The sequence below is a fragment of the Pagrus pagrus genome, assembly GCF_965226575.1.
Source record: "Pagrus pagrus genome assembly, chromosome: 12".
Classification (NCBI taxonomy): domain Eukaryota; kingdom Metazoa; phylum Chordata; class Actinopteri; order Spariformes; family Sparidae; genus Pagrus; species Pagrus pagrus.
The window spans coordinates 22,481,951-22,506,063 of NC_140196.1; the positions used below are offsets into that span (position 1 = coordinate 22,481,951).

The following is a 24,113-nucleotide window of genomic DNA, read 5'->3' on the forward strand; positions in this document are numbered from 1 at the left end:
GACACTTTCTCAAAATGATCTCAAACAAATCTTTGGCATTTGAGCAATGCAATTTTTTGTTACTTGCCAAAAGGATACATCTGCTATAATTTTGGGCAATAATTTTGATGCCAACAACTAAATTACATGGACTTCCTATACATTTTATACTGACATTCATGGTTCCCAGAGGATGAACTCTCACTGGCTTTCTTTACACTTTAAAATAGCATCATAAAAGAAGATTACGTATCTAAGCTGGTACGTGATGGAGGGCTTTTCTACCTGGTTAGGATGGTTACTTTAAAAATGTATTCCGATAGTTACTAATTACCTGTTAAAGAATGTAGTCAGTAACGTGATCCAAGTATCACAATATGAAAGTAATGTAACTTGATTACTTTTGGACTACCTCAATAACAAACATGCTAATAAATACAAGAGAAATTCAATATAATATTTTAATCTGAAGTATAATAATCCAAAGTGTATTTGGTTTCACTCAAGACCAGAGTGATGTGTGAGACTCGTGGATCTTTGTGAATTGTTGCATTGCATGTGCATGTTTACAGACTAGTAGATCATTCTTTATTGTTACATTGTAATCCTGGTAGTAATCCCCCTTTTCACTAAATGTATCTGTAATCTAATTACATCTTTTATATACGATAACTTTACTAGAATACAGTTGCCTTTTTTTGTATCCTAAGTAATCCCGTTACATTTATTGCATTACTCCACAAATGATCATAAACGGCATTGTCATTGGTTCTAGTAGGTCACAATTTTCCAGTACTTTGGTTTATTAACAAAAACCCGCAAAACCAAACACTTTGTCGGCTTCACAGCAGTTTGAATCCCTTAATGGGGGAAAAATGAAGCCACTAGTTGACTAACAAACTGTAAATGAAAATATCTCTCACTTTGCAGTAACGTTAAATTAAATTTTAAAAAATGAGTACATTGAGATACAGTACATTGAAATGAGAACATTTTTAATATAGCCTACATATAATTTAACAAAACATTACTTTATTAATAAAGGCTTCAGTTTGATTCATTTAATCATGCAGCCCGTTTATTGGCCCGTTTGTGACTGGATTCACATTAAACTACGCGAACTGACGTTAACTCAATCTTGGCACTCCTGGGCCTCCGTACAGTGCTCCTCCAGGCTGCAGTCAGTATGGAGCGGGCGGAGCAGAGATGTCACAGGAGTCTCTCCGCCTCCTGTCAGCTCCTCTCACTTCTCCGCCCGTCGGTTTATGTTTCATCTTTCTAAATACGGTCACAGTCACCCAACTGAACCGGCTCCGGTTCACTCCGGCGGACTTTGTCTCTCTCCGCCGATGTGGCTCCAGCAGCGGTCAGCGCCATGCCGTGCACGTTCTCCTACAAACCACCGTGCTGCTCCGGGGACCTGACCCGACACGCGCCCCGCGAGCCGCTGCTGTCCGTTCACGTTCGCCGCAGGTAACGAGGGGAGGGGGGAAGATCTGCGTGACTGTCCGCACAGGACCGCGTGCCTCTCGGGGACCGCGCACGCAGACATTGTTCTAACTTCTAAAGCGAAGTACTTAACCATAATCTTCTTTTCGGCTCCATCAATGACGGTTAATGATCTGAAGTCTCATGTTAATGAACTTTTAGAGTCATCACAGTTATTAGACTCAGTGGAAGAACATTTCTGTGATAGAAGATCTTTATTGGTGTGTGTCAGACAGTTATACTCAAACGTTATCCTTAAATGAGTTTTTAAAGGCTTATAAAATGAATGTGTGAACTTCAGTTGCCCATTAAAGAATGTGCTGGTAACCCTGCAGACACAGCAGCAGGCACTCAGACATGTTTGAATTGTGCTGGAAATGCAACAAATTCTGAATGGATTGAGATCAGACCAACAGAATGAGGTCATCGAAGCCACACATTCACACCTCGTGTTCGTCTTTCTACCTGTTGGGGTTGTCGGGGGTCATCGGAGACCCTCCCACACCTCCACGCTAAACTAATGCATTATTCTCACTAACTGCGGGCCTGCAGCCTAGCTTTTCTCTTTCTGCACCACACTCTGACCTGACCTAGATTGGAGCTGTAATGTATGTAGTATGACCAAGGAGTGGTGACAGGTTATTTTACATTGCTTGCCCTAGATTCCTGTGGTGGGCCACATGGCATGTGGTTTGGTTAATTGAGCACCAGCGTCTTGTCTGTTTCGTATCATTCATTAATTATGTGTTTCCAGTTACGATTCTCCTTCTCTCGTGTGTTTTGCAGTATTTTCTGCTTTAACTATCTGTCAGGGACAAGAAAGCAGAAGAAGGGTGCTGAGAGTAGAAGAGAGACTCTCCTCTTGAAACTGTTAAAACCCATGAGATAAATCCTAACATGTCTTTTCTTTCTCACAGGGCCTCCGGAACCAACGTTGCTGCCATTGATAATAAAATTGAACAGGCAATGGTGAGTAATCCTTTTGTCGTTGATCGTACACTGCTGAGTAAAGTTTTGTCATTTAATTTAAACGTGCATGATGTAGTTTTGGGGAAGAAAAGAATCTTCATTGACTTCATTGATTTTTTTTTTTCACAAACTTGTGACTGAATAAACTAAATAAACAAACTGACCTTAAAGGACGACACAATTTCATACTGTTTTACTTTGTTTAGTATATATGGCGGACCCTGCCACCTTTCTAGCTTCAAACAGTGTTCTGGCTTGTTTTCTTCTAAGAACAGCTTGTTTATTCAGTTATGGATAAAATAAATATTTCTGAGTTTGTATTATTACCTCATTAATATTGTAAATATTAAACATCTGAATTTTAATTTCTTCTACAAAACTACATAGTGCCCATTTGAAATAGTGCAACATCTATACACTGTTTCATGGTGCTGAATTCAAGTCCTTTTGGTTCTTCTGTTTTGACTTGTTTGCCTGCTTATAAGAACTACAGGGTCTTTATATTTCTGTTAGGCATTAACACGTGCTGAACAATCAGCTAGAGTGACTACATGAACAAACAGACCCTGTAGCTGTTACTCTTATGTCCTTGTCTGACCGTGATAAATCAGCTTCTTTGTGACTCTGCCGCCTCTGGTCAGCTCCCATATGTTGTCTCACGTCACGCTCCTCCTCTCCCACAGGACCTAGTGAAAAGCCATCTGATGTATGCCGTGCGCGAAGAGGTGGAGGTCTTAAAGGAGCAGATCAAGGAGCTGTACGAGAGGAACTCTGTGCTGGAGAAGGAGAACGCTGTGTTGAAATCCCTGGCCAACAGCGAGCAGCTGTCTCAGCTGTCCGCCCAGTCGACCGCCGGTTCAGGCGCCACGCCTCCACAGCAAGGACTCAGCCAGCCCCAGCAACAGGCCCAGCCTCCGCCTCAGCCTCAGCCGCAGCCGCAGTCACACCCCCAGCTCCAGCACCACCCCAAACCCCAGCAGCTCCAGACACAGCCTCAGCTCGATCCCGGCCAACAGCAACAACAGCAACCCAACGTCACCTCCGCTTGAAGTGCATCTGCCCTGCTTCGCATGGGGCGGGAAAAAAAGAAGAGCATCTTCTCTACAACTTATTACAATTAGTGTATGTGAAATTAAAAAGAAGAAAAAAAAAACTTTGTCTTCTTAGCCACCAGCTTGACCACGAAGTACAGTGCTTGTGTGTGTGCGCGTGCGTGCGTGTGCGCAAGTGTGACTGTGAAATGTAAGTGTGTGTGCATCTGTACTGTGGGCCTTTCCAGTGTTAATGCAATCATCAAGAGAGAGAAAGAGAGTCAGACAGAGAGCGTGTGTGTAGAGGCAGAGTGTCAGGGAAGGTCAGGGTGTTTTTCTGTTCTTTTTTCCATCTTGGCTGTGTTCCCGGATCGGTTGACTGCGGGGTCCAACATGTGGTGGACAGGGTGTCTTCAGACCGGCCTGCGACCTGACCTGAGGCCTGCTCAAAGCGTGGGTGAGGAGAGGGAGGGGTCCGCCTCACATAAGGGACAAAACAAACGAGACTGATTGTCAAAAAGAGAGTGATTATTTTTTTAAATGAGAGATAACCGAGTGGGTACAGGGGTATTTTTAGCCTTGCTGTTTCATGTTGTAAAGTAAGAAGTGGGAGAGAGTCTGTTTTGTTTTTTGTTTTTTTTTTGTTCTTCCCGGAGCGCCACACCGCTGCCGTTACTTTTACATCAAGTCCAACCTTTGCATCGGTCTTTTGAGTTCTACTGTTAAGTGTTTTTATTTATTACGGGGCTGCTATTTTCATAAATGAACAATTTCATGAAACCTGTTTAACAATAGCCCGGTGACTCGTTTCCTCTTTTATTTTACAGTGTTTCACAACAGATTGGCTGTACTTCCCAGAGGCAATGCCTTACATTTACTTGTTAAAGGATAAATTCCCCTAAAAATGACAATTCAGTCGTTATCTACTCATGTTGATGGAACGTCGGGTGAAGTTTTTCAGTCCACAAAACATTTCTGGAGCTCCTGGAGTTGCAGCATTGAAGTAGATGGTGGCTTGTTTTTTAAACTTAGTAAAACTGCAGAAAAAAGTTAATAAAATGGCTCCATACAGCTCAACCAGCGTAGTCCATGTCTACGGAAGCCCCACAATCCCAAATGGATCTTATAAGACATCATTCACCCCTCTGAAAGTGGAACTCTTCACTGTAGCTGCTTTGCTAAAAGTGTTAGCATGCGCCCCAGCTGAAGTGGGTACACCAGCTCATCCACGCATAAAGGGTGTAAATAAGGTCATTTCAAATCGGTTTGGTATCTCAGGACTTCCGATGACTTTGATTACACCAGCTAAACTGTATGGAGACATTTTATTATTATTTGTTTCAGTTGTTTTTTCATGTCTAAAACAAGTCCCCATCTACTTCAGCTGTTATCTGAATGCTGCATCTCTGTTGCTGTGAAGCTCCAGAAATGTTTTGTGGACTGCGAAACTTCACCCGACTCTCCATCGACATGGGAATGAGTAGATAACGACTGAATTTTCATTTTAGGTGAACTTTTCCTTTAAAGATGCAGGCAAAAACAAAGAAATTCTGACAAACGTTTAACACTAACTCAAAATTTACTCTGCAATTGCCAATTCGTAGCTCCAGTCTGAATGTACATTATTGTATAGTATAAAGTATTAAGAGCCTTGATGGGTGATTGTTCACCTGCTGACATCAAATCTTAAACGTGAGCCTGCAGAAGGTGTTGGATGAAGATTCAGTTCGGTTGTAGTCCTCTCTAAAAGTGAATTAGTGTTGCCATACCCGCCTCCTTCATGTTTTTTTTTTTTCCCGATGTTTTTCCTGAGGGGGCCAGGGGGGGAAAGCTGTGAAATCATTCAACCTACTTTGTAACCAAAGATGCAAAAGCTGTGTAAATTGATTATTTTTAAATGCACACTCATGTATTTTCTTTTTTTTTTTTTTTTTTTGTTACTTCCTCCTTCACAAAATATTTTGTTGCTGTTCAGCATGTTCTGCATGATCTGTAATCTTCAAACCACTTTCTTACCTCATTTTTATTCAGCACTCGTATTGTAAGATAGTCTGTGAACAGTGTAAATGCGGGGAAAACAATGCAGAGCAGAGAGTGGGCAGAGAGAAAAATAACCTAGTGTTACTGACACTAGTCACAGAAAAATGAAGTGAGCCATGTTTTGTTCATTTAAATGGTGTTTGAATTTCATATGCCAATAGTTTTGTTACATTGCAAATTTTAATGTATTTAAATAAAAGCAATATTCAGATTCCAAGTTATGTCTGTTTCTTTTCTCACAAAGGTCTAGAAAATAGTTTAACAGGGCTCTTTAACAATTTGTAGCGATTTACATGTATTAATAAGTTTGTTATTGACCATGTGTGAGCAGATGATGTGAAAAATGAGAATGTTCCTGTCTCTCTTAGTTGCCTATACACGCCTGTGGTTGATTTTAAGTGTTTAAGGGGCATTATGTAGGAATTTAGTTAAAAATGTTCAAAATGAACTAAAATCATCAACAGAATGTGAAGAAATAACAGTTTTGACATTATGCCGTCTGTTGTGTTGCTCTTGCAGCGAAATTAGCATGCTAACCAGCTAGCCCCAGCCTTGCTCTAAAGCTCCTGTGCAAGCGGTGTAAACACCAATACAGTCTGGACTACTAGCTTCATGGCTAACTGAGCTAACTAGCTAATGGCAGCTACAGTTAGCAGTTACTCTGTTGATATGCTGCTCCCTACTTGCTTTGAGTATGAATTCAACAGGTGGCCAATTCATGCGTGTATGTAGGAATTTTAGTTGAAATAATGAAACAAAATAACTAAAATTAGCAACGGTGTGTGATGAAAGAACAGTTCTGACATCTATGTATTATGTTGCAAGGATATATACTGAAACCAGTTAGCCCTGGCCCATCCTGGTCCAAAGCTCCTGTGGAAGTGGAACAACCACTTCCCCGGTGCTAACTAGGCTTACTAGCTACATTTAGCAGCAGCTGGTTATTCTGGGGATATACTGGTCAACAGGATGCCGTTTGTTACATATTGCACCTTTAATGCTGATGGACTGTGGATCTCTGTTAAGGACACGGGTTGGATTTTCTGCGAGTCCAAAAGATGTGACTTTATGCACATTCTTGAGTGCCTCTCTCTGCTCCGCTAACAGAGAGCAGCAGTAGCTAATGTTAGTTTAGAAATGGAGCCCTATAACATAAACTAACTTCCACAGAGCTCCTTTAATACAAGTAGTTTACAAAATAGGACTTCAAATAATGATTATTTTCATTGTTGATTATTTTGTCAAGTGTTTTCTTGATTAATTGTTTAGTCTGTAAAATGTCTGTTTTCAAAAGCTCAAGATGGCGTCATTAAATGTCTTGTTTCGCTCACAACCCAAATATTCAGTTTACTAAGAGAGGAGTGAAGAAACCAGAAAATATTCACATTTAAGAAGCTGGAATCAGAATTTTGACACTTTTTAGAAATAATAAAAATATTTAAACAAATTAAGTGATTATCTAAATAGTTGTTGATTTATTTAATAGCTGACAACTCATTTTCTGGTTGCAATATTCGAGAGCTCTTACTGTTCACTGGAAAACTACCTGAAATATATGCCAACTTCTGGAAGCTCAAACTGCTCTGATAGAGCATTGAATTTTAATGGCTCCTCTTTGTACCGTTTATAAACCAACACCAGGATGCAATTTTAAAGATGCTGAAGATGAGTGAGTGACTCTGGATACATAAAAACATTACCAAGAAGGTGGCTGGTTTCTGTTTCACAGCCAGATGGCACTGTTTGACAGCAGAAGAAGCTTTTCAGAGCTGCTGTGCTACAAACTGACTTGAAGCTGTACCAGATTTTTAAGAGAAATGTATTTATTTGAAGAAACTTTACAAAACAATTCTCAAAAATGTCAAAAAAGGGTATTGAGAACATACGGGCCACCCTAGCAAATACATAGCGTTCTTCTCTGAAAAGAAATACCTCCAAGCAGTCTCCATAATAGTGTAAACCATTCCAAGTCCAAAGACGACAAAAGGCTCTTTCCTTCCCAGTATAGGACATCCACAATACAAACAGTGGAGTACAATGATATGGACAATGAATGGGAACTCATTTTAAAACAAACTCTTCCATTGACACTCGTTCATATGGGCTCTCAGTTGAGCTCTTGTGCTCGTTGCACTTGCGCGTCCCATGCCTGCCCTCCTTCCCATTGGTAAAGTGAGTCAGCGGGTCAGCACATCCCATCCGTCAGGAAGGTGGGGTTCACTGTGTGGGTCTGAGCAGGATAAAGGGGCTTCTAAGCTGCACTAGCCAGCGTCCTCTTGCCGGCTAACCCACGGTCACAAACCGGCTGCCTTTTGTGCTTTGTGCTGTGGCAGTGCGTCGATCCTTTAGGATGCGGAATCGCTCGTTCAAGGTCATCGATGTTTGCTGAGGAGAGAAAAAGTACACCAGTAGCATGTGAGCGCACTTTTTTGAGACAGTATGGAGATACAAAGAGACAGCCATACAGAAATCTAAGTAACATGCTCTCACCGGTTTCCCAACGCTGTTGATGTCAAACTGAAGAGGCACTCCTTTTGGGATTTTCTTCTCCACCGTTTCCACCTTGACAGGAGCAGAGGCGACAGCCGGGGGATGAAGGGTCCAGGCAGAGGGAGGCCTACGAAGAAGACACACAGTAAGTCAGTGATTGAGGTGTGGACACCATCATGTATATTTCCAAATTCCAAAAAATGAATTTGTAAATGTGCTTATCAAGATGATATCCTAAATAAAAACAACAATGTGCAAAGAATGTCTGCAGGGTTTGTGATATTTACTCAGGCTGAGTCAGGGCTGTGGGGTTGTCAATTGAAACAGTCAAGATTCCACTGCTGGTTGTTGATGTGCGCCACCTGGTGGATAAACAGAAGAGTTGTACTTCAAATGCACCAGACACTGACCCTAAAATGACAAACTGTCTTCTTTTCCCTCCAAATGATTCATCCCCTCAGTGTGAGTCCCTCAGCTTCACACATGCACATACAGCAGAGTAATACAGGCAGTTAAAGCATTTTATCAAGAATACTCACTGTCGAGTTCTGACCGGAGGAGTGCGAGGGTTTGGCTTTTGCACCTGGGCCTGCACCTGCGATATGGGGCAATGAACATGAAGAATAAACACTGGTGTATTGACATTCAGATTAATGACAGTTTTAAGTCTTTAAAAGGAATAGTGCACCCCAAAATTGAAAAATACATAATTTTCCTTCCTGAAGTCTCATTTATCCATCTACGTTGTTTCGGTGTGAGAATTTTGAGATTTCAGCTTAAGAGATGTCTGACTTCCCTGGAATACAACTAGATTGCATTGTGTTGTGGTGCTTCAAGTGTCAAAAAATACATTTGAAAAATTCAACAACAACGTCTCTTTCTAGACACGGTTACTCAAGATAATCCACAGACCTCGCTGTGAGCCGTTTTATGTTGGAACCATTTTATTTTCCGTGTTAGCTCAGCTCAGTCGAGATTGATACGGTTTCATATACGTGAAATCAACATTCGCCTCCCATTCACTTCCATTCTAAGCAAGCAAAAGGGCAAAAAGATAAATATTTGCATGTGGCGTCTGCATCTTGGTTTCGTGTGAACTTTGACCACAGAAGTCACAGCCAAAGCCAGCAGCAGAGACCTCAAACTGACAACAAACCAGCTAACTGAGGTGAAAATCAGGTGATTTGCTTTCATGTGTGTGTGACCAGGGCCTTAATGTTTACATCCTGCATCCATTAGCAGAAGCGTTTCTTCTGCGGGGTGATACAGTTGCCGGGTGGAGTTCGGTAAAGAGAGTAGTTTCAATATGAAACTGTTCAAAACAAGGTCTTGAGAATCCGACTCATGATTTCTGGAAAGAGAAATTGCTGCTGTGTTTTTAAAATGTATTTTTTTGGCGCTTTGAGCACCGCAGGACGATAACATCTAGTTCAATTACATTCAAGAGTAGGCAGACATCTCTACAGGCAATATCTCCAAAACTCAAAACTGTCTAGATAGATAGGTAAAAAGCACTCTAGATAAGAAGAAACACATGTTTGATTTGGGGTGAACTGTCTTTTGAATCTACTAGATAAAAACAGGTTATACTGTAAATACCGTATGTTAGTAGAAAACCTACAACACATTCAGGCTAATCTAAAATCGTGTACCTTGATTCCTCTGCGAAAAAGAAACGTGGCCTGACGTGCCTCCCTCTGAGCCTGCTGGACAGGTGGCAGTGGTCTGCATGAGTGCAACACAAAAACAGTATTGAAACACAGCTGTGTATTCAATGTAGGCCTATTACAGTGTGCTTTGTGCGATGTTGTATACAATGCCGTTTTAACCACATAAAGTAGAACCTTTAGATCTTTCTACATTACACCTCTTAAAACTTAGTCGTGTGTGTAATTAAATAGTTGAAAAAACAGGCAGACACTGAGTTCTTACACCACTCCCACTATTCTCCTTGTTTTCAGAGAGGACTATACATTAACACAAGAGTGCCGTGGGGCCGTACACAAGCTGTTATTTATAAAAAGGTGTTCTCACCTCCTTTGCAGCTGAAAAGGTCTCCTGACCGATGTTACATTCTGGCCTCTCTGCGGATCGGGCTGCCTGTACGGCCTCCTCTGTACCTCTGGCTTCCCGTACTGGGCTTCAGGGCGTTGAATAAAGGGCTTTTTTTTCTGTCTTGTTTTCTGAAAAAGGAAGTGCAGTGGAGAACAGATACAGTGTGACCAAATGCAAAACAGTGGAAGCAAACCTTAGTTATTCATTTATTTTACTTTACTGCCTTTTTGTGCCTTTATTGATAGGACAGCTGAAGACATGACAAGAAACAGAGAGAGAGAGGAGGGATGACTTGCAACTAAAGGCACCACATGTGCAAAGGCAGAGTTAAAAATCAGAAATCTTTTTTCTCTTTTGCCATTTTCCATGTTTCAAAACCAGCATCAATACTTGATTTCACAAAACACACCCATTTAAATATCCATCTGTATAAAGGGCATTTTTATATGCACTGAAAACAAAGCCACAACTCAAATTTGCATTTATAAAATGGAGCTCAGCCGCTTCATCTTCGACTCTTTGAATCCTCAAACAGGATAACATTACAGAATATTAAGTGATGATGTTTGATAGGAAAAGAGAAGAACAACTAAGGCTGCTGTGGTTGTCTGTGGCAGTTCACATCACATCCACTGATATTCTCATCGAGCCCTACTGGCCTTGAATAAATCACATTTCTAGGCCGGGAAACAAAATGGAAACATTTCTAGGGTCGTATGGAGCAGACAACATCGGGGGCAGCTAACGAAGTGAGTAAGCGGTTCCTGGATGCCAGACGGCGGCCGCTGGTATCTGTTGCCAGGCAACGGGATGTGAAGAAATCTCTGCCTCTGGGTATGATGAAGGACAGGTCACTAAAGCTGGTAGAGTATAGAACAGCTTACTGAAGAGTACTCAAGCTCTGTCTCTTTTGACAGCTAGTGCAGACAGGGTCCTGCAGAAGTTGATCAGGTTTGATTGTACTCTCAATATTAATTGGTTAATCTTTGATAAGGGTGGGCAACATATTGATATTCTATTGCTTTCATGATATGAGACCATATATCATCTTAGATTTGGGATATCGTTATGTCGTGATATGACACAAGTGTTGTCTTTTCCTGGTTTTAAAGGCTGCATTACAGTAAAGTAATTTTCTCAACCAACCAGACTGTTCTAGTTGGTCCAATGCTTGCTTTTACTCTGGCTAGTTAGTCATTATACCCACATCACTGATGATTGTTTCTCAAAAATATCTGTGTTCATTTATTGTGAAAGTACCAATAGTCATCCCTACAGTAATGCTGTAATGTCAATATTATAGAGGTATGATGATTCTTAATTTTGTTCTTGCATGCTAGCATTTATGAAGTCCTCTTGGGGAGACTTCAAAATATTGAGATATATATCATATATCTCAATATATCCTAAATATATTGCCATATGGGCCATATAGCCCAGATCTAATGCTGCCATGTTTGAGCGTCATATGACGTCAATTCCTGTAGCAAAGTTTTCTCAAACTTTCCGAGATGCGTATCCAACAGTGTACATCTATGTTTGAGAGCCCAGGCACACACATGCCTGATTGCCTCCTCCATTACCTGGTTGGTTGCTGCTCTGTTAAATGTGCCGACTCGCTTCAGCAGGGCAGCTGGCCTCCGGGCCGCCAGCCCTGTGATGACCCCTTGACCCCGTCGTCGGACCGGTGGTGGAGGAACTCTTCTGTTTCTTAATTTAGGTGCTCCACCCCGGGGCACGATACCTCCTGGTAAAGATAACATTAGCCCTATTACACACGTATATAGCTGAAATAAAAAATAAGGTTAGTAAACGAGGAAACAACAGGGGAGAAGATGTTAGCACTCACCTCTCTGGACCGCTCCAGCAGTCCTTGGCGTAACTCCCTTTACTTGGGCTAAACGGCCTTTCTTCTTCTTGACTGGTCGGCGGTTCACACTGGCCTGTCTCCTTTTTAACTGTTGCTCTTTTTTGTTCAACCGAATGATGTCGTCTGTGAAATTTACAGGAGGAGAAATGATAAACAAGGGAGTCTGAATGCTCATATGACACCCATTTAGCTAGCTAGCTAGCTGCTGACAACCTCCCAGCAGTGAGTAGGTAACATTAGCTTAGTCTCCTATTTTAGTAACGTTTGTGTTAGTCGTCGAGGAGCTTACCTAATGACATGTCGACTTTATCGGGAGCCGCTGGTTTCTTCCCCCGGCCTCCTGTAAAAGTATCTCTGTTCATACTTTAGCACAACGACAGACTTTCCCGCAGTGCACGGAGGAAAACAATAATAGCTCACAGCCGTGGCAGCAGCAGTCAGTCCCTTTTTAAGGCTAGCCACTACGCTACGGGCACGAGCCGACCCTCCTCCGAGCGTAAACGACAGCGCTGTGAAGACATTCCGGCTGCATTGTGGGTAATGCAGTTAAATGAGATGAAAACAGTGTTACGAAAGCTACACAGCCGCGTGCTCATGTAAGTGGTTGCATAAAGGGAAACACGGGCGGCACAGGATAACCGGACTCCCACCAGAACCAGCTGCCTCTCCTGTCCTTCAGACTCCCTCAAGACTTTGACTCCTTGTATGTTTTTCTGCTTTTGGAGGTAAATTGCATCTTCACAGCTTCTTAAGCGTCGTCGGCATTTGTTCTTATAAATTAGTATGTGGTTTCTTCATGCATTTTGTCTACATAATGGTATGTCGTAATGTTTGGTTTCTGTTGTGTTTTTGAGTTTTTCCGCTCTTTTCATTGCAGCTCATTCATTTCCTTTGCACCGAGGCCATTGTTGAGGCTTGTTGCACAAAGTAACCAGAGGTCAGCCTCAGTATTCACCAGTCAAACCATCATGTCTGACAAGAAACGCAAGACAAAATCTGCGGCCGCCGGGCCAAGAGCCAAGCAGCAGAAAGTGGCTCCCGTGAAGGAGGAGAAGAGGGAGCGGGCTCCGGGCTGGCTGCAGGACCTCCTGCAGCAGCAGAGGACCGACGAGAAGGAGATGAAACTGAACAAAAAACGTCTTCGTGTTATATCTGACACTGAGAAAATGAAGCAGGGCTCAGAGGGGGTCCTGTACTGGATGTCAAGAGACCACAGAGTACAAGGTAAATCACTTAAAGCAGCAGGCAGCAGTGCAATAAGAAGCCTGTTTTATTGTCCTCCTACAACATGTGTCTGTGTGTCGCCTCTGTGTTTTCAGATAATTGGGCTCTGATCCACGCCCAGCGGCTCGCTGTGAAGGAGAAGCTTCCTCTGCACGTCTGTGCCTGCCTGAACGTCCCCAAGTCAGAGCTGTCCACTCTGAGACATTACAGCTTTATGCTGAAAGGTCTGGAGGAAGTTGCTGAGGTGCTGATTTCATGATTTCCTCTGACTGCAGCCATACATTACAGTAGTGCAGTATTCATTTGATTGATGGAAAAGACATGTATCACAACATTACAGTCCATTAGTAAATCAGCCAGCTCAAAGTAATATCACTTAACTCTTTATTTCTTCTTTTTAAAATTAAAAATAATTAAATAAAGTAAACAACTCTTGTGGTAACTTCTAGATTCCAAATCTGGTGACTTGAGATGGACGTTTGTCATTTTGTAATTGTCTGTAGTTATAATGTATCAATCATTAAAGGTGCACTATGTAGTTTTGGGGAAGAAATTCAAACTCAGAATATTAATATTTACAATATTAATGTTTTTTATATATATATATATATATATATATATATATATATAACATTAATATGTTTATATACATATACTTATATATATATATATATATATATATATATATATATATATATATATATATATATGGTAATAAATATTTACTTTTTCAATTACTGAACAAACAAGCTGTACTCAGAGGAAAATAAGGTCCCAGAACACTGTTTGAAGCTAGAAAGGTGGCAGGGTCCGCCACATATAATCAAAGTTATGCAGTATGAAATTGTGTTGTCCTTTTTAAGGTCAGTTTGTTTATTCAGTCATGTAAACAAAGAGAGTTTCTTTATTTAGTTTGTTTAGTTTTAAAGACTACATTCTTGAAGACTACTCTTTGGATAAGGACACATGTGGACACAGCACACCTACATCAGAGATGTTTTATGGCCTGACGTGGCCACGACAATAAAGCGGGCTGCGGTGACGTCTCGTGACTGTAACAAGCGCCCGTCTCCCCCTCAAATCGATACACAACTCGTGTCTGTGCAGGAGACCTGAGTGAAATTCCGAGTCATACCAAGTAGGGCCAGGCTGGCAGATGTAAAGGCAAAATGTGTTTGACCTTTTTTGTTCTGCTCCTCCCAAACAGGACTGCAAAAGCTTGGACATCCAGTTCCACTTGCTGCATGGTACAGCAGGGGAGGTCCTCCCCGGCTTTGTGTCGGACCGCGGCCTGGGGGCTGTGGTGACGGACTTCTCCCCCCTCAGAGAGCCCCTACAGTGGTTGGAAGACATCAAAAAGAAACTTCCAAAGGACATCCCCCTCATACAGGTAAAACTCACTGATCTCACTTTTCCACCAAAATTAGCAGCAGGTCAACCTGCTTAAAAGTGCCTATCGGCCCCATTCCCACTTCCCGCAGGCGAGGCAGCACGTCTGTGATTTTTATCTGAAGCATTACGTTGTACGCCAGAAACAGTTGTAACAGAAGAGAAAACAACAACAGACCCATTGTGAAAGAAGCGTCTGTAAAACGATGGATAAATTATTTTGAACATCACAACCCCCGCGAAATGAGTCGTTTCACTGTCAGAATTTAAACCATTCGGTTCAATAAGATATGGAAAGTCTAGACGAGCTGCACGATTAAATTATTTTATCCCCCTTCAAGTTAGCTGGATCACCCGGGTCTTATGTTTTAGATCAAAGCTGAGCCGAGGTGATAAAAACCGTCTACTGCAGAGTCCATTGACCTGGGTGCAAATGCAGAGTTTACACATTACCATTGCACACAAAAGCCTGATCTTAGAGGGTTTATGTGGGATTTTTGACCAGTGGATGAGGGGTATAACAGATGGGGAGAGAGTGTTGATAGGATGCTCTGCATTCTGGTTGTTTGCAGTTGCGTATTATTGTTTAATTTGTCTCCTGATTATGGCCTCGCTTTATTTGTTGTCCTCATTACGTTGGTGCACCCAAGAGAACAAATATGAAAAACAATGTAATCGACCTCCCTCTCATTTTATGTGTGTTGCCTTTTATACGTGTTGGCTGGATTTCTTTGTTCTTCTGTTTATGAGTTAAACACCTCATTTTCCTCTTGACAGGTTGATGCCCACAATGTTGTTCCCTGCTGGGTGGCCTCGCCTAAACTCGAGTACGCCGCCAGGACCATCAGAGGAAAAATCACCAAGATTTTGCCAGACTTCCTCACTGATTTTCCTCTGGTAGAGAAACACCCCCACACAGCTGCAAGAACCGCCAAAGTAAGTGCTGCAGTGACAGCGAAGGGCACAGAAAGATTGTTGTGAATAAAAGTAAGCGGGCCATTGTCAGAAGAAGAAAGAAGTCATACGTTTGTTTTTTATGTCACATTCAAGGACCTTTGGATGGGCGAGGGGAGAAAAAACAGTCATAATTTGTCTTCTCCTAAAAATATTCATTGCTTTGGAAGTGTTTTCTAAGATCAATACAAGGGAAAGATGGCTGTCAGTGAGCTCGTTCATGGGTTCAGTTTGGGAGTCACACTGCCGCAATAAAGCACTTGCTGTCAACCTTCAGCTATTCCATCTCTGCACATTATTTATTGATGAGTTAATATAAACTGTAGACTTTTTTTTGACTGTCCAGAAGGTTAAATTTCCCTCCCAGCACTAGATATAAAAGCTGCGGCAGTGTGTACTTCCACTGCAGTGCTGCGATTGATATGCCATTCACTGATAGCGTAGGCTAGGTGAAGAGGCTCAGAACTTTCTTTACCTCTCTTTGAAGTTTGCCGTTCTCTATGAAGCCTGACTGTACGTTTTAGCTCATCACTGTCAGCTGTGACCTTTGTTGAATCTCTGTCTTTTCTCCCACCTTCATCTTACAGCCAGTAGACTGGGAACAAACCCTGGCCTCCCTGGAGGTTGACAGAACAGTTGGAGAGACGGAGTGGGCTAAGCCGGGAACCAAAGCCGGCATGGACATGTTGGAGTCCTTCATCGATTTACGCCTTAAAATATTTGACACCCGACGCAACGACCCAAACGCTCCCGCCCTCAGCCAGCTCTCACCCTGGTTCCGCTTCGGTCAGTAGTGCCTTGAATGAAGATAGTTGATGCCTGAGTAAAATCTTTTATAACATATTTCTCACATTTCCTTCCATACTTGTGTGTGCGGACAATCTTCCTCAAAGTTCCTTTTAAATTAATTTTTTTTATATTCACTTGTCTCTCTGGGTGTCCTTAGATGCCAAGTTCCCCCCCCCCAAAAAATAGAACAGCATAAGTAGTGATTCATTATATAATTTTCTTTTGATTCATTTAATAGTGAGGCTGGTGTACCAACTCTGGTCCACGGGCCCCACTTTGGACAGCCCTGATCTCTGAACCACTCAAGCCAAAAGTGTTTTTAATATTTGTAATGAAACAATCCCATCATCATATTCGTTTATTCCCTCCTAGTGTCAAAACTAGTCAACATTAAATAAAGGTAATATATGCAGCTGGTAAAATAAAGAAAGTGACAGTATATATTGATTGCTGTTGGCATGAAGGAATCCTGTAAACCATAAATGATATCATCAATTTAGACAAACAAGGCTTCGAGAGTCAGGGCATTTTGGGTTCAGATTTGATTAATTTTAATAATAAAATAATACATTTTATTTTATTAGCTTTTCATGATACTTAAAGACAGTCTGTGATGTGTTTGTGGAGAGAGCTCCAGAGGGAGGGGGCAGTGATAGAGAAAGCTCTGTCACCTGTTAAAAAGTTGTACGAACCTGTTTTAAACAAAAATAAATCAAAAATACTAAACGTGCTCATTTCATGGAAACATAATAGACGCTGCCATTAAACCACTGGATGCCATTTATTCAGAACTGCTTCAACGCTCACCACTGAGTTTTTTGAAAAGGTTGGCTGGTCATCACTGTCATCCAGAGAGCATCAGCATCCCCTTGTTGCTATTTAAGTTGCTGAGATATTCACCATCCTCAGTTGAGTTCAAAGAGAGCGACCATGACACCAGATCACAGAATAGGTTAGCTTTGAAAGTTCTTCATGCCAACTCTGAGCTGGCGAAGACGCCCTTTTATCATTGCCGCCTCATTCTGTCCGTCTTCGTCTGCCTCTTGTCTTATCCTTTTCAAGCATCTCTTCTTCCTCCCATCAGGCCACCTGTCAGCACAGCGGGTGGCGCTGCAGGTTCAGCACAGTGGGAAGAAGGCAGGTGTGACTGTCTCCTCCTACATCGAGGAGCTGGTGGTGCGCAGGGAGCTGACTGACAACTTCTGCTTCTACAACGAGAAATACGACAGCGTGGAGGGTCAGTTTACATCGTGTCTTATTGGTGACATCATTCAGAAGAGTCATGTGCTCACAGTCTGAATTAACTTGTGTTAATTGATAATGATTGAAATGGTTCAGCTCCTGAAGCGTTTGTTTTTTGATTGTTTCTTTAAAATACTGTTGTTTCATATGTGTTTGTGGCGCTCAGGAGCGTACGAGTGGGCTCAGAAGACCTTGAAAGATCACGCCAAAGACGAGAGGCCGTATATCTACACCCGCGAGCAGCTGGAGAAAGCAAAGACACACGACAAACTGTGGAACGCTGCTCAGGTACAACATTTAGTCTGAAACACAACAGATCTCACCGTGTCCTTCTTATTCGTGTTCAGCTTTGTTTCTTACTGCTGTCTGTTGCATGTCTCCATCAGTACCAGATGGTCACTGAGGGGAAGATGCACGGTTTCCTGAGGATGTACTGGGCTAAAAAGATTCTGGAGTGGACCTCTTCACCCGAGGAGGCGCTCTCAATTGCTCTGTACCTAAACGATCGCTACGAGCTGGATGGCCAGGACCCTAACGGCTTCGTCGGTGAGGGCTCTATAGATTAAATTGTCATTTGTGCCCCTTGACATACTGAACACATTTTCTCACTTATTCATGCCCTCCCCACCGTGTTCCCTTCCTGTAGGTTGCATGTGGTCCATTTGTGGCGTCCACGACCAGGGCTGGGCAGAGAGACCTGTTTTCGGAAAGATCCGCTACATGAACTACAAAGGCTGCCTTCGGAAGTTTGACGTCGCCCAGTTCGAGAAAACGTACTCTCCTAAAAACCTTTGAAGCCGAGATTGTGTTTGAAGAATGGTGATAAAATGCCTGACAGCCCACATGTCCTATACCCCTACTACCTCAGGGAGCATTTGTTCAGTGGATTTTGCTTATCAAGGGTAGCTTACTGTACACTGTGTTACTGCAGAAAAAGCTTAATACTTTGTTTTATGCCACTCTGATATTATTTTCTTTCACTTTTTAAAATTGTATTTTTTACAAACGGTGCCTTGTTTGAGGTTGTGCTTCAACAGCTGATTCCACAACACATTCTGTTCTTGGATGAACTCGGAGGCTGTTTTCTTTCTGTCCACTTCTGTTCATGTTTTTTTTTTATTCTTTTACAATTGTCCAACTGTAAGACATGAAATAAAGCATTATGTTGCCTTTAACAGACCTGTTGGATTATCTTTACTCAGAAGCACACATCCACCCGCAATTACTTCAATGTCATTGCATTTAAATTTTAGTGAGATTTAAAGGGGGCACTATGTAGTTTTTGGAGAAGAGATTCAAACTCAGACTTAAAATACAATATTACAATATTAATGATGTAAACATACACACTCAAATATTATTTTTTTCCATAACTGAATAAAAAAGCTGTTCTCAGAGGAAAATAAGGTCCCAGAACACTGTTTGAACCTAGAAAGGTGTCAGGGTCTGCCACGTATAAACAAAGTAAAACTGTGTTGTCCTTTAATGTCAGTTTGTTTATTCAGTTTACTCAGTCATGACAACAAAGAGAGATTGTTTATTTAGTTTGTTTAGGCATCAAAAAAAAAAAATCAGTCTGTGAAGATCTTTCTCTTCTGATCAAAATTTCTTCCCCAAAACTTCAAACATAGCCACACTTTGTAGTTTTGTATCTAAAAGCTTCCCTCTTTCAAAATAATCTACATAGACGTGGCGTGTTTGCTCTTAAATCCAAAATGGGAAACCTAAAATATAAACATGTATTGTATCACATGCTTGTATTTGTGGGGACTGGGTTACATCACAGTGGTTTTATTGAGCCTCAATGTAATTAAGTGCAGAAACACAACCCTTCTACCCAACCTAATTAACTGCACTCATAGTCATGGGTAAAAACGATCCCTTCAGGCAACAATGCATTTTACAATACCTCCTCTATGCTACAGGCTCTTTAATTATGTTAGTTCATTTCAGGGGAAAGAAAGATTCCGCTTTCTTGTGCAAATTAGCTGAAACCAGCTGGTGTGGTTGTAAGGAATACAATTATTAAAGTGTGATATGTTGGAGGTCTACTGTAATTTAACTGTTTAAAGACTCCAGCTCTGAAAATGAGTCCCTATCATACTGGCTATTTGAATTCAAATGGCGGTTCAGTTTTTGATAAGACAGGTGGATGAAAAGCAGCAGCACTTTGAGTAATTTGAAGGGCCATTTGAGTTTGATTTATTCTCCCTGAGAAAATAAGATTGTGTTGCATAAAATCACAAAAGCCGTGTTTAGAATAAAAACCATGATTCAGCAGTACATCAGTAATCGTGTCTACTATATGAGAAAAATTCAACAGATCTTAACATGAAGTGAGTTGGTAGTGAAATGCTGTCTGACTCAGTGCTGTTGTTAACATGAATGCATCTTATTCCATGTGCTCCCCCAACCAGTCTAACAATAAATTCAGGCTTAAATTAAAGAACTACGTTGGTATACAAGCTGACAAGGACCATATTAAGGTGTTCTTTTGCAGCAAGACACATCAGTAATGAATAATTATAGGCCCATATCAAACCTCCCAATTTTAAGTAAAATCATCGAAAAAGCTGTTTTTCAACAGCTGAACAATTACTTGATAATAAAAGGCAATCAATCAATCAGGATTTCGACCACATCACAGCACTGAGACTGCTCTTATCAAGGTCCTCAATGACATTCATTTAAACACAGACAGTGGCAAAATTTCAGTTTTAGTATTACTGGATCTTAGTGCTGCGTTTGACACGGTCAACCACAACATACTACTGGACCGACTGGAAAACTGGGTAGGACTCTCTGGTACAGCAATACATTGGTTTAAATCCAATCTAAATGATAGAGACTACTTTGTGTCTATTGGTAATTGCACATCTGAGCAGATGAAAATAACAAGTGAAGTACCCCAGGGATCCATTCTGGAGCCTCTACTATTCAACATTTACATGCTTCCTCTAGCTCAGATAATGGAAAACAACCATTACCATAGTTATGCAGATGACACACAAATTTACATAAGCATATCACCAGGGGACTATAATCCCATATAAATGCTGAGTAGATGTGTTGAACAAATCAATGATTGGATGTGTCAGAGTTTTCTTCAGTTAAACAAAGATAAGATTGAATTAATTTTTTTGGGAGCCAAGGAAGAACGACTAACAGTCTCTGCTCAGCTTCAGTCTGTAATGTTGAAAACTTCAAACCAAGCCAGAAACCTTGGTGTAATCATAGACTCAGACCTGAATTTCAGCAGCCACACTAAGACAATTAAAAAGTCGGTCTACTATCATCTTGAAAATATATCCAGGATAAAAAGACTTATGTCTCGGCAGGATTTGGAAAAACTTATCCATGCATTTATCCTCAACAGACTCGACTACTGTAACGGTGTCTTTATATGACTCTCTAAAAAATCCATCAGGCAGCTGCAGCTGATTCAGAACGCTGCTGCTCGAGTCCTAACAAGAACCAAAAAAGTAGATCACATCACTCCAGTTTTTAGATCTTTACCTTGGCTTCCTGTCAGTCAAAGAATAGATTTCAGAATCCTGCTGTGGTTTATAAAGCACTGAATGGTTTCGGGCCAAAATACATTTCTGATCTGCTGCTATGTTATGAAACTTCCAGACCTCTGAGGTCGTCAGGTACAGGTCTGTTTTCAGTCCCCAGAGTCAAAACTAAACACGGAGAAGCAGCGTTCACTTATTATTCCACATATCTGGAACAAACTCCCTGAAAACTGCACGTCCGCTCCGACTCTCACCTCTTTTAAGTCAAGGCTGAAGACCTTTCTGTTCGCTGCTGCTTTTCACTGAAGCAATTTCAAGGCTTTGAACTGCACTGTGACTTTAATTTTCTAGTCTTGTCTCTTTTAAACCTCTTCTGTTTTAGCCTACTTTCCTATTTCTTAACTTGTTTTAATGTTTTGTTTCTTGATGTCTTCCTACTTGTTTTTAATGTATTTTAAAGGCAATTTTTTATTTCTTTAAATGTCATTTTTATGCTCCTGTAAAGCACTTTGAGTTGCCTTGTGTCTGAATTGTGCTATACAAATAAACTTGCCTTGCCTTGCCAACAGTAAACAGATGTGAAACAGATGTGTTTTAAAGAATTGTTTTATCCAGTGGAATACCGATGCTTCACTTTATCACAGAGCATTACATCAACACTGACTCAAAGAGGAGTTGCTGGTCATTTTCAAACTGTTTTGTTGGTTCTGCTGCACTATTAATCACCACAGAGTGTCTGAAAACTACTTGAAGTCACATGCTTTGTAAGAACACAGTCCTAGTTCACAGCTCTCTTTACAATGAATATAATTTGCAGCTCACTCTTTTTATGGTTTCACAAAGTTACAAGAATGAATCATGATTACACACCTTAAATTAGCTCAGCTGTAATTTTACCAATCACATGGCTCGTGCAGCCTGGAGCTGCTCCTCTCTTCCAAGCTGGGTTTAAAGGAGCAGTATGTAAGAAATGGCCGCCTTTCAATTCTATACTCAAACGAATAGGGGGAAGCATATTACCAAAGAAAGCACTAGCTGCTGCTAACTGTAGCTGCCCTTAGCTGGTTGGCTCAGTTAGCCGTGCAGCTAGCAGCTCGAACTGGGAACTCGGGGACCGGGGGAGTGTTGGTGTTCACACCGCCAGCACAGGAGCTTTGGACCGGGGCTAGCTGGTTAGCATGCTAACTTCAGTAGATATCTCTGAAACACAATACATAGATATCATAAAGCCAAAACTGTTACTTATTCACATTATGTTGTTCATTTTTGTTTCATTTTTTAATGTTTTCAACAAAAATCTTTACACACAGCACATCTTTACTGCTTCTGAATGTTGTTTCATGCTCCCATTATCGCTTCAGTAGTCCTGTTTCTGCCTCAGGCAAATTGCCTTGCTAAAAGCTACCGTGCCAAGTCATTTAAGTGAGTAACATGGCCTTTTTTTTGCATATATATCTGTAACGCCTGAAATAAAAGTTGCCATTACTAGACTTACTTTATTATTCTTTACCTAAAAGTCTTCAACCACTCCCAGTTGACTACATTTAAATTTAGAAACATTTTATTGTTATCTAAAGCTACTCTGATAAATCTGTAACATTCAAAATAGCCAAAAATCAAAATCACCAAATAGATGCTGGATGAAAAGTCAACATACAGATGACAAACACAGTTTGATTAGAGACACTCATCAGTTCTTTCATCTAAAAATGGGAAGCAAAGTAAGACAAATATGTACAGTACCACATGCTGGTATTTGCAGGGACGCGGTTACATCACAATTGCATGTGTGGTTTTATTGAGCGCTGATGTAATTAAGCACAGAAAGAAAAAAACACTTCTACCCAACCTAATTAACTGCACCCTCAGCAGTGGATTAAAACAGTCCCTTCAGATAACAATGCACTTTACCAAATGGACCCTCCTCTGTGCTACGGGCAGAGGTGGACAGAGTACACAACTTCACTACTTGAGTAAAAGTACAGATACTCCTTGTCAAATATTACTCCAATACAAGTAAAAGTAGCTTAGTCAAAATATTACTTAAGTAAAAGTACTAAAGTATTTGCTTAAAAAATTACTTAAGTAAAAGTATTTAAAAAATATCTCAGGAAATACAGGAAAGGAAAGTAGCTTAATGTCATTATACAATACACTGATGCGATTCTGCTACAGACATGTTTATAGCTCAAAAATAAACAAATAAAGGCAAGAAGCCTCAGAACACAGACTCAGCTGCATTCACCAACAAATGAAATATATACTATACTCACTCTATGCTACTCTCTCTCTCTCTCTCACACTCACACACACACACTCTCTCTCTCTCACACCCACACACACTCTCTCTCTCTCACACCCACACACACTCTCTCTCTCTCTCTCTCTCTCTCACACACACACACACACACACACACACACACACACACACTCTCTCTCTCTCTCTCACACACACATACACACACACACACTCACTCTCTCTCTCTCTCTCTCTCTCTCTCACACACACACACACACCCACTCTATCTCTCTCTCTCTCACACACACACACACCTAACCCCTACCTTGGACTCTTTGATATGAATTGTATAAAAAACATGAACAGAAAGTCAACTCAATCATTCAACTGCACTGCAACAGTTGCCATATTTTTAAACCGTTTAAAAATGGCAACTATGATACTACAAACATACAATTACGTTTAAAATGTTCATCTGCAATTTAACCAACATTAAGCTAGCTAACGTTAGTAACAACTTTACATACCGCGACGTGCTTTTTCAGGTTGGAAGACGAGTCTTTGTCGGCCGTGATATAATTTGTTCGCGATAAACACAACAAACATTTAAACTGAAACGAATCAAACATGGGTTTGAGATAAGGCCACGGGTGCTCGGTGGGAGTTTCCCCCGTGTTTCTCCAGTTTCTTCCTCCATTTCTTCGTATGGCATGACGTAGTACAGGTACGGCAATACGACTAAGACAAACCATACGCAAATCAGCAGAAACAGTTTATTTTCTCTGAATTTTGCACACAGAAAAAAAAGAAAAAATCATCAGCTGACGTAAGCTCAAAAG

General features: G+C 41.1%; 4 protein-coding genes across 4 annotated transcripts in view; 2 read left to right on the forward strand and 2 right to left on the reverse strand.

Moving 5' to 3' along the window:
• The window catches only part of LOC311266971 (TSC22 domain family protein 2-like), a 29,336-nt gene extending 23,618 nt beyond the window's left edge, over nucleotides 1-5,718 (forward strand). The window contains exons 2-3 of the mRNA XM_084369721.1: nucleotides 2,385-2,436; nucleotides 3,120-5,718. Coding sequence (XP_084225847.1) covers nucleotides 2,385-2,436; nucleotides 3,120-3,485 — 418 coding nt within the window. The 3' untranslated portion in view covers nucleotides 3,486-5,718. The remainder of the gene's footprint in view (nucleotides 1-2,384; nucleotides 2,437-3,119) is intronic.
• The window catches only part of LOC311266970 (phosphatidylinositol 4,5-bisphosphate 3-kinase catalytic subunit alpha isoform), a 149,107-nt gene continuing 127,729 nt past the window's right edge, over nucleotides 2,736-24,113 (reverse strand). Inside the window, exon 22 of the transcript XR_014623782.1 lies at nucleotides 2,736-2,763. The gene's annotated coding sequence lies outside the window, so the exon portion shown is untranslated. The remainder of the gene's footprint in view (nucleotides 2,764-24,113) is intronic.
• LOC311266837 (UAP56-interacting factor-like) lies at nucleotides 7,309-12,413 on the reverse strand. Its single transcript, XM_084369432.1, has 9 exons — nucleotides 12,212-12,413; nucleotides 11,902-12,045; nucleotides 11,636-11,799; nucleotides 10,032-10,180; nucleotides 9,650-9,722; nucleotides 8,537-8,592; nucleotides 8,285-8,359; nucleotides 7,998-8,124; nucleotides 7,309-7,892 (listed from the first exon to the last, which is right to left on the reverse strand). Exons 1-9 carry the CDS (start codon nucleotides 12,282-12,284, stop codon nucleotides 7,791-7,793), a joined length of 963 nt encoding a protein of 320 aa, XP_084225558.1. The 5' UTR covers nucleotides 12,285-12,413; the 3' UTR covers nucleotides 7,309-7,790.
• Nucleotides 12,514-18,695, forward strand: cpdp (CPD photolyase). Its single transcript, XM_084369431.1, has 10 exons — nucleotides 12,514-12,647; nucleotides 12,800-13,146; nucleotides 13,242-13,390; nucleotides 14,354-14,536; nucleotides 15,313-15,471; nucleotides 16,077-16,275; nucleotides 17,363-17,515; nucleotides 17,687-17,808; nucleotides 17,907-18,066; nucleotides 18,167-18,695. The coding sequence occupies exons 1-10, from the start codon at nucleotides 12,628-12,630 to the stop codon at nucleotides 18,313-18,315; spliced, it is 1,641 nt and encodes a 546-aa protein (XP_084225557.1). The 5' UTR covers nucleotides 12,514-12,627; the 3' UTR covers nucleotides 18,316-18,695.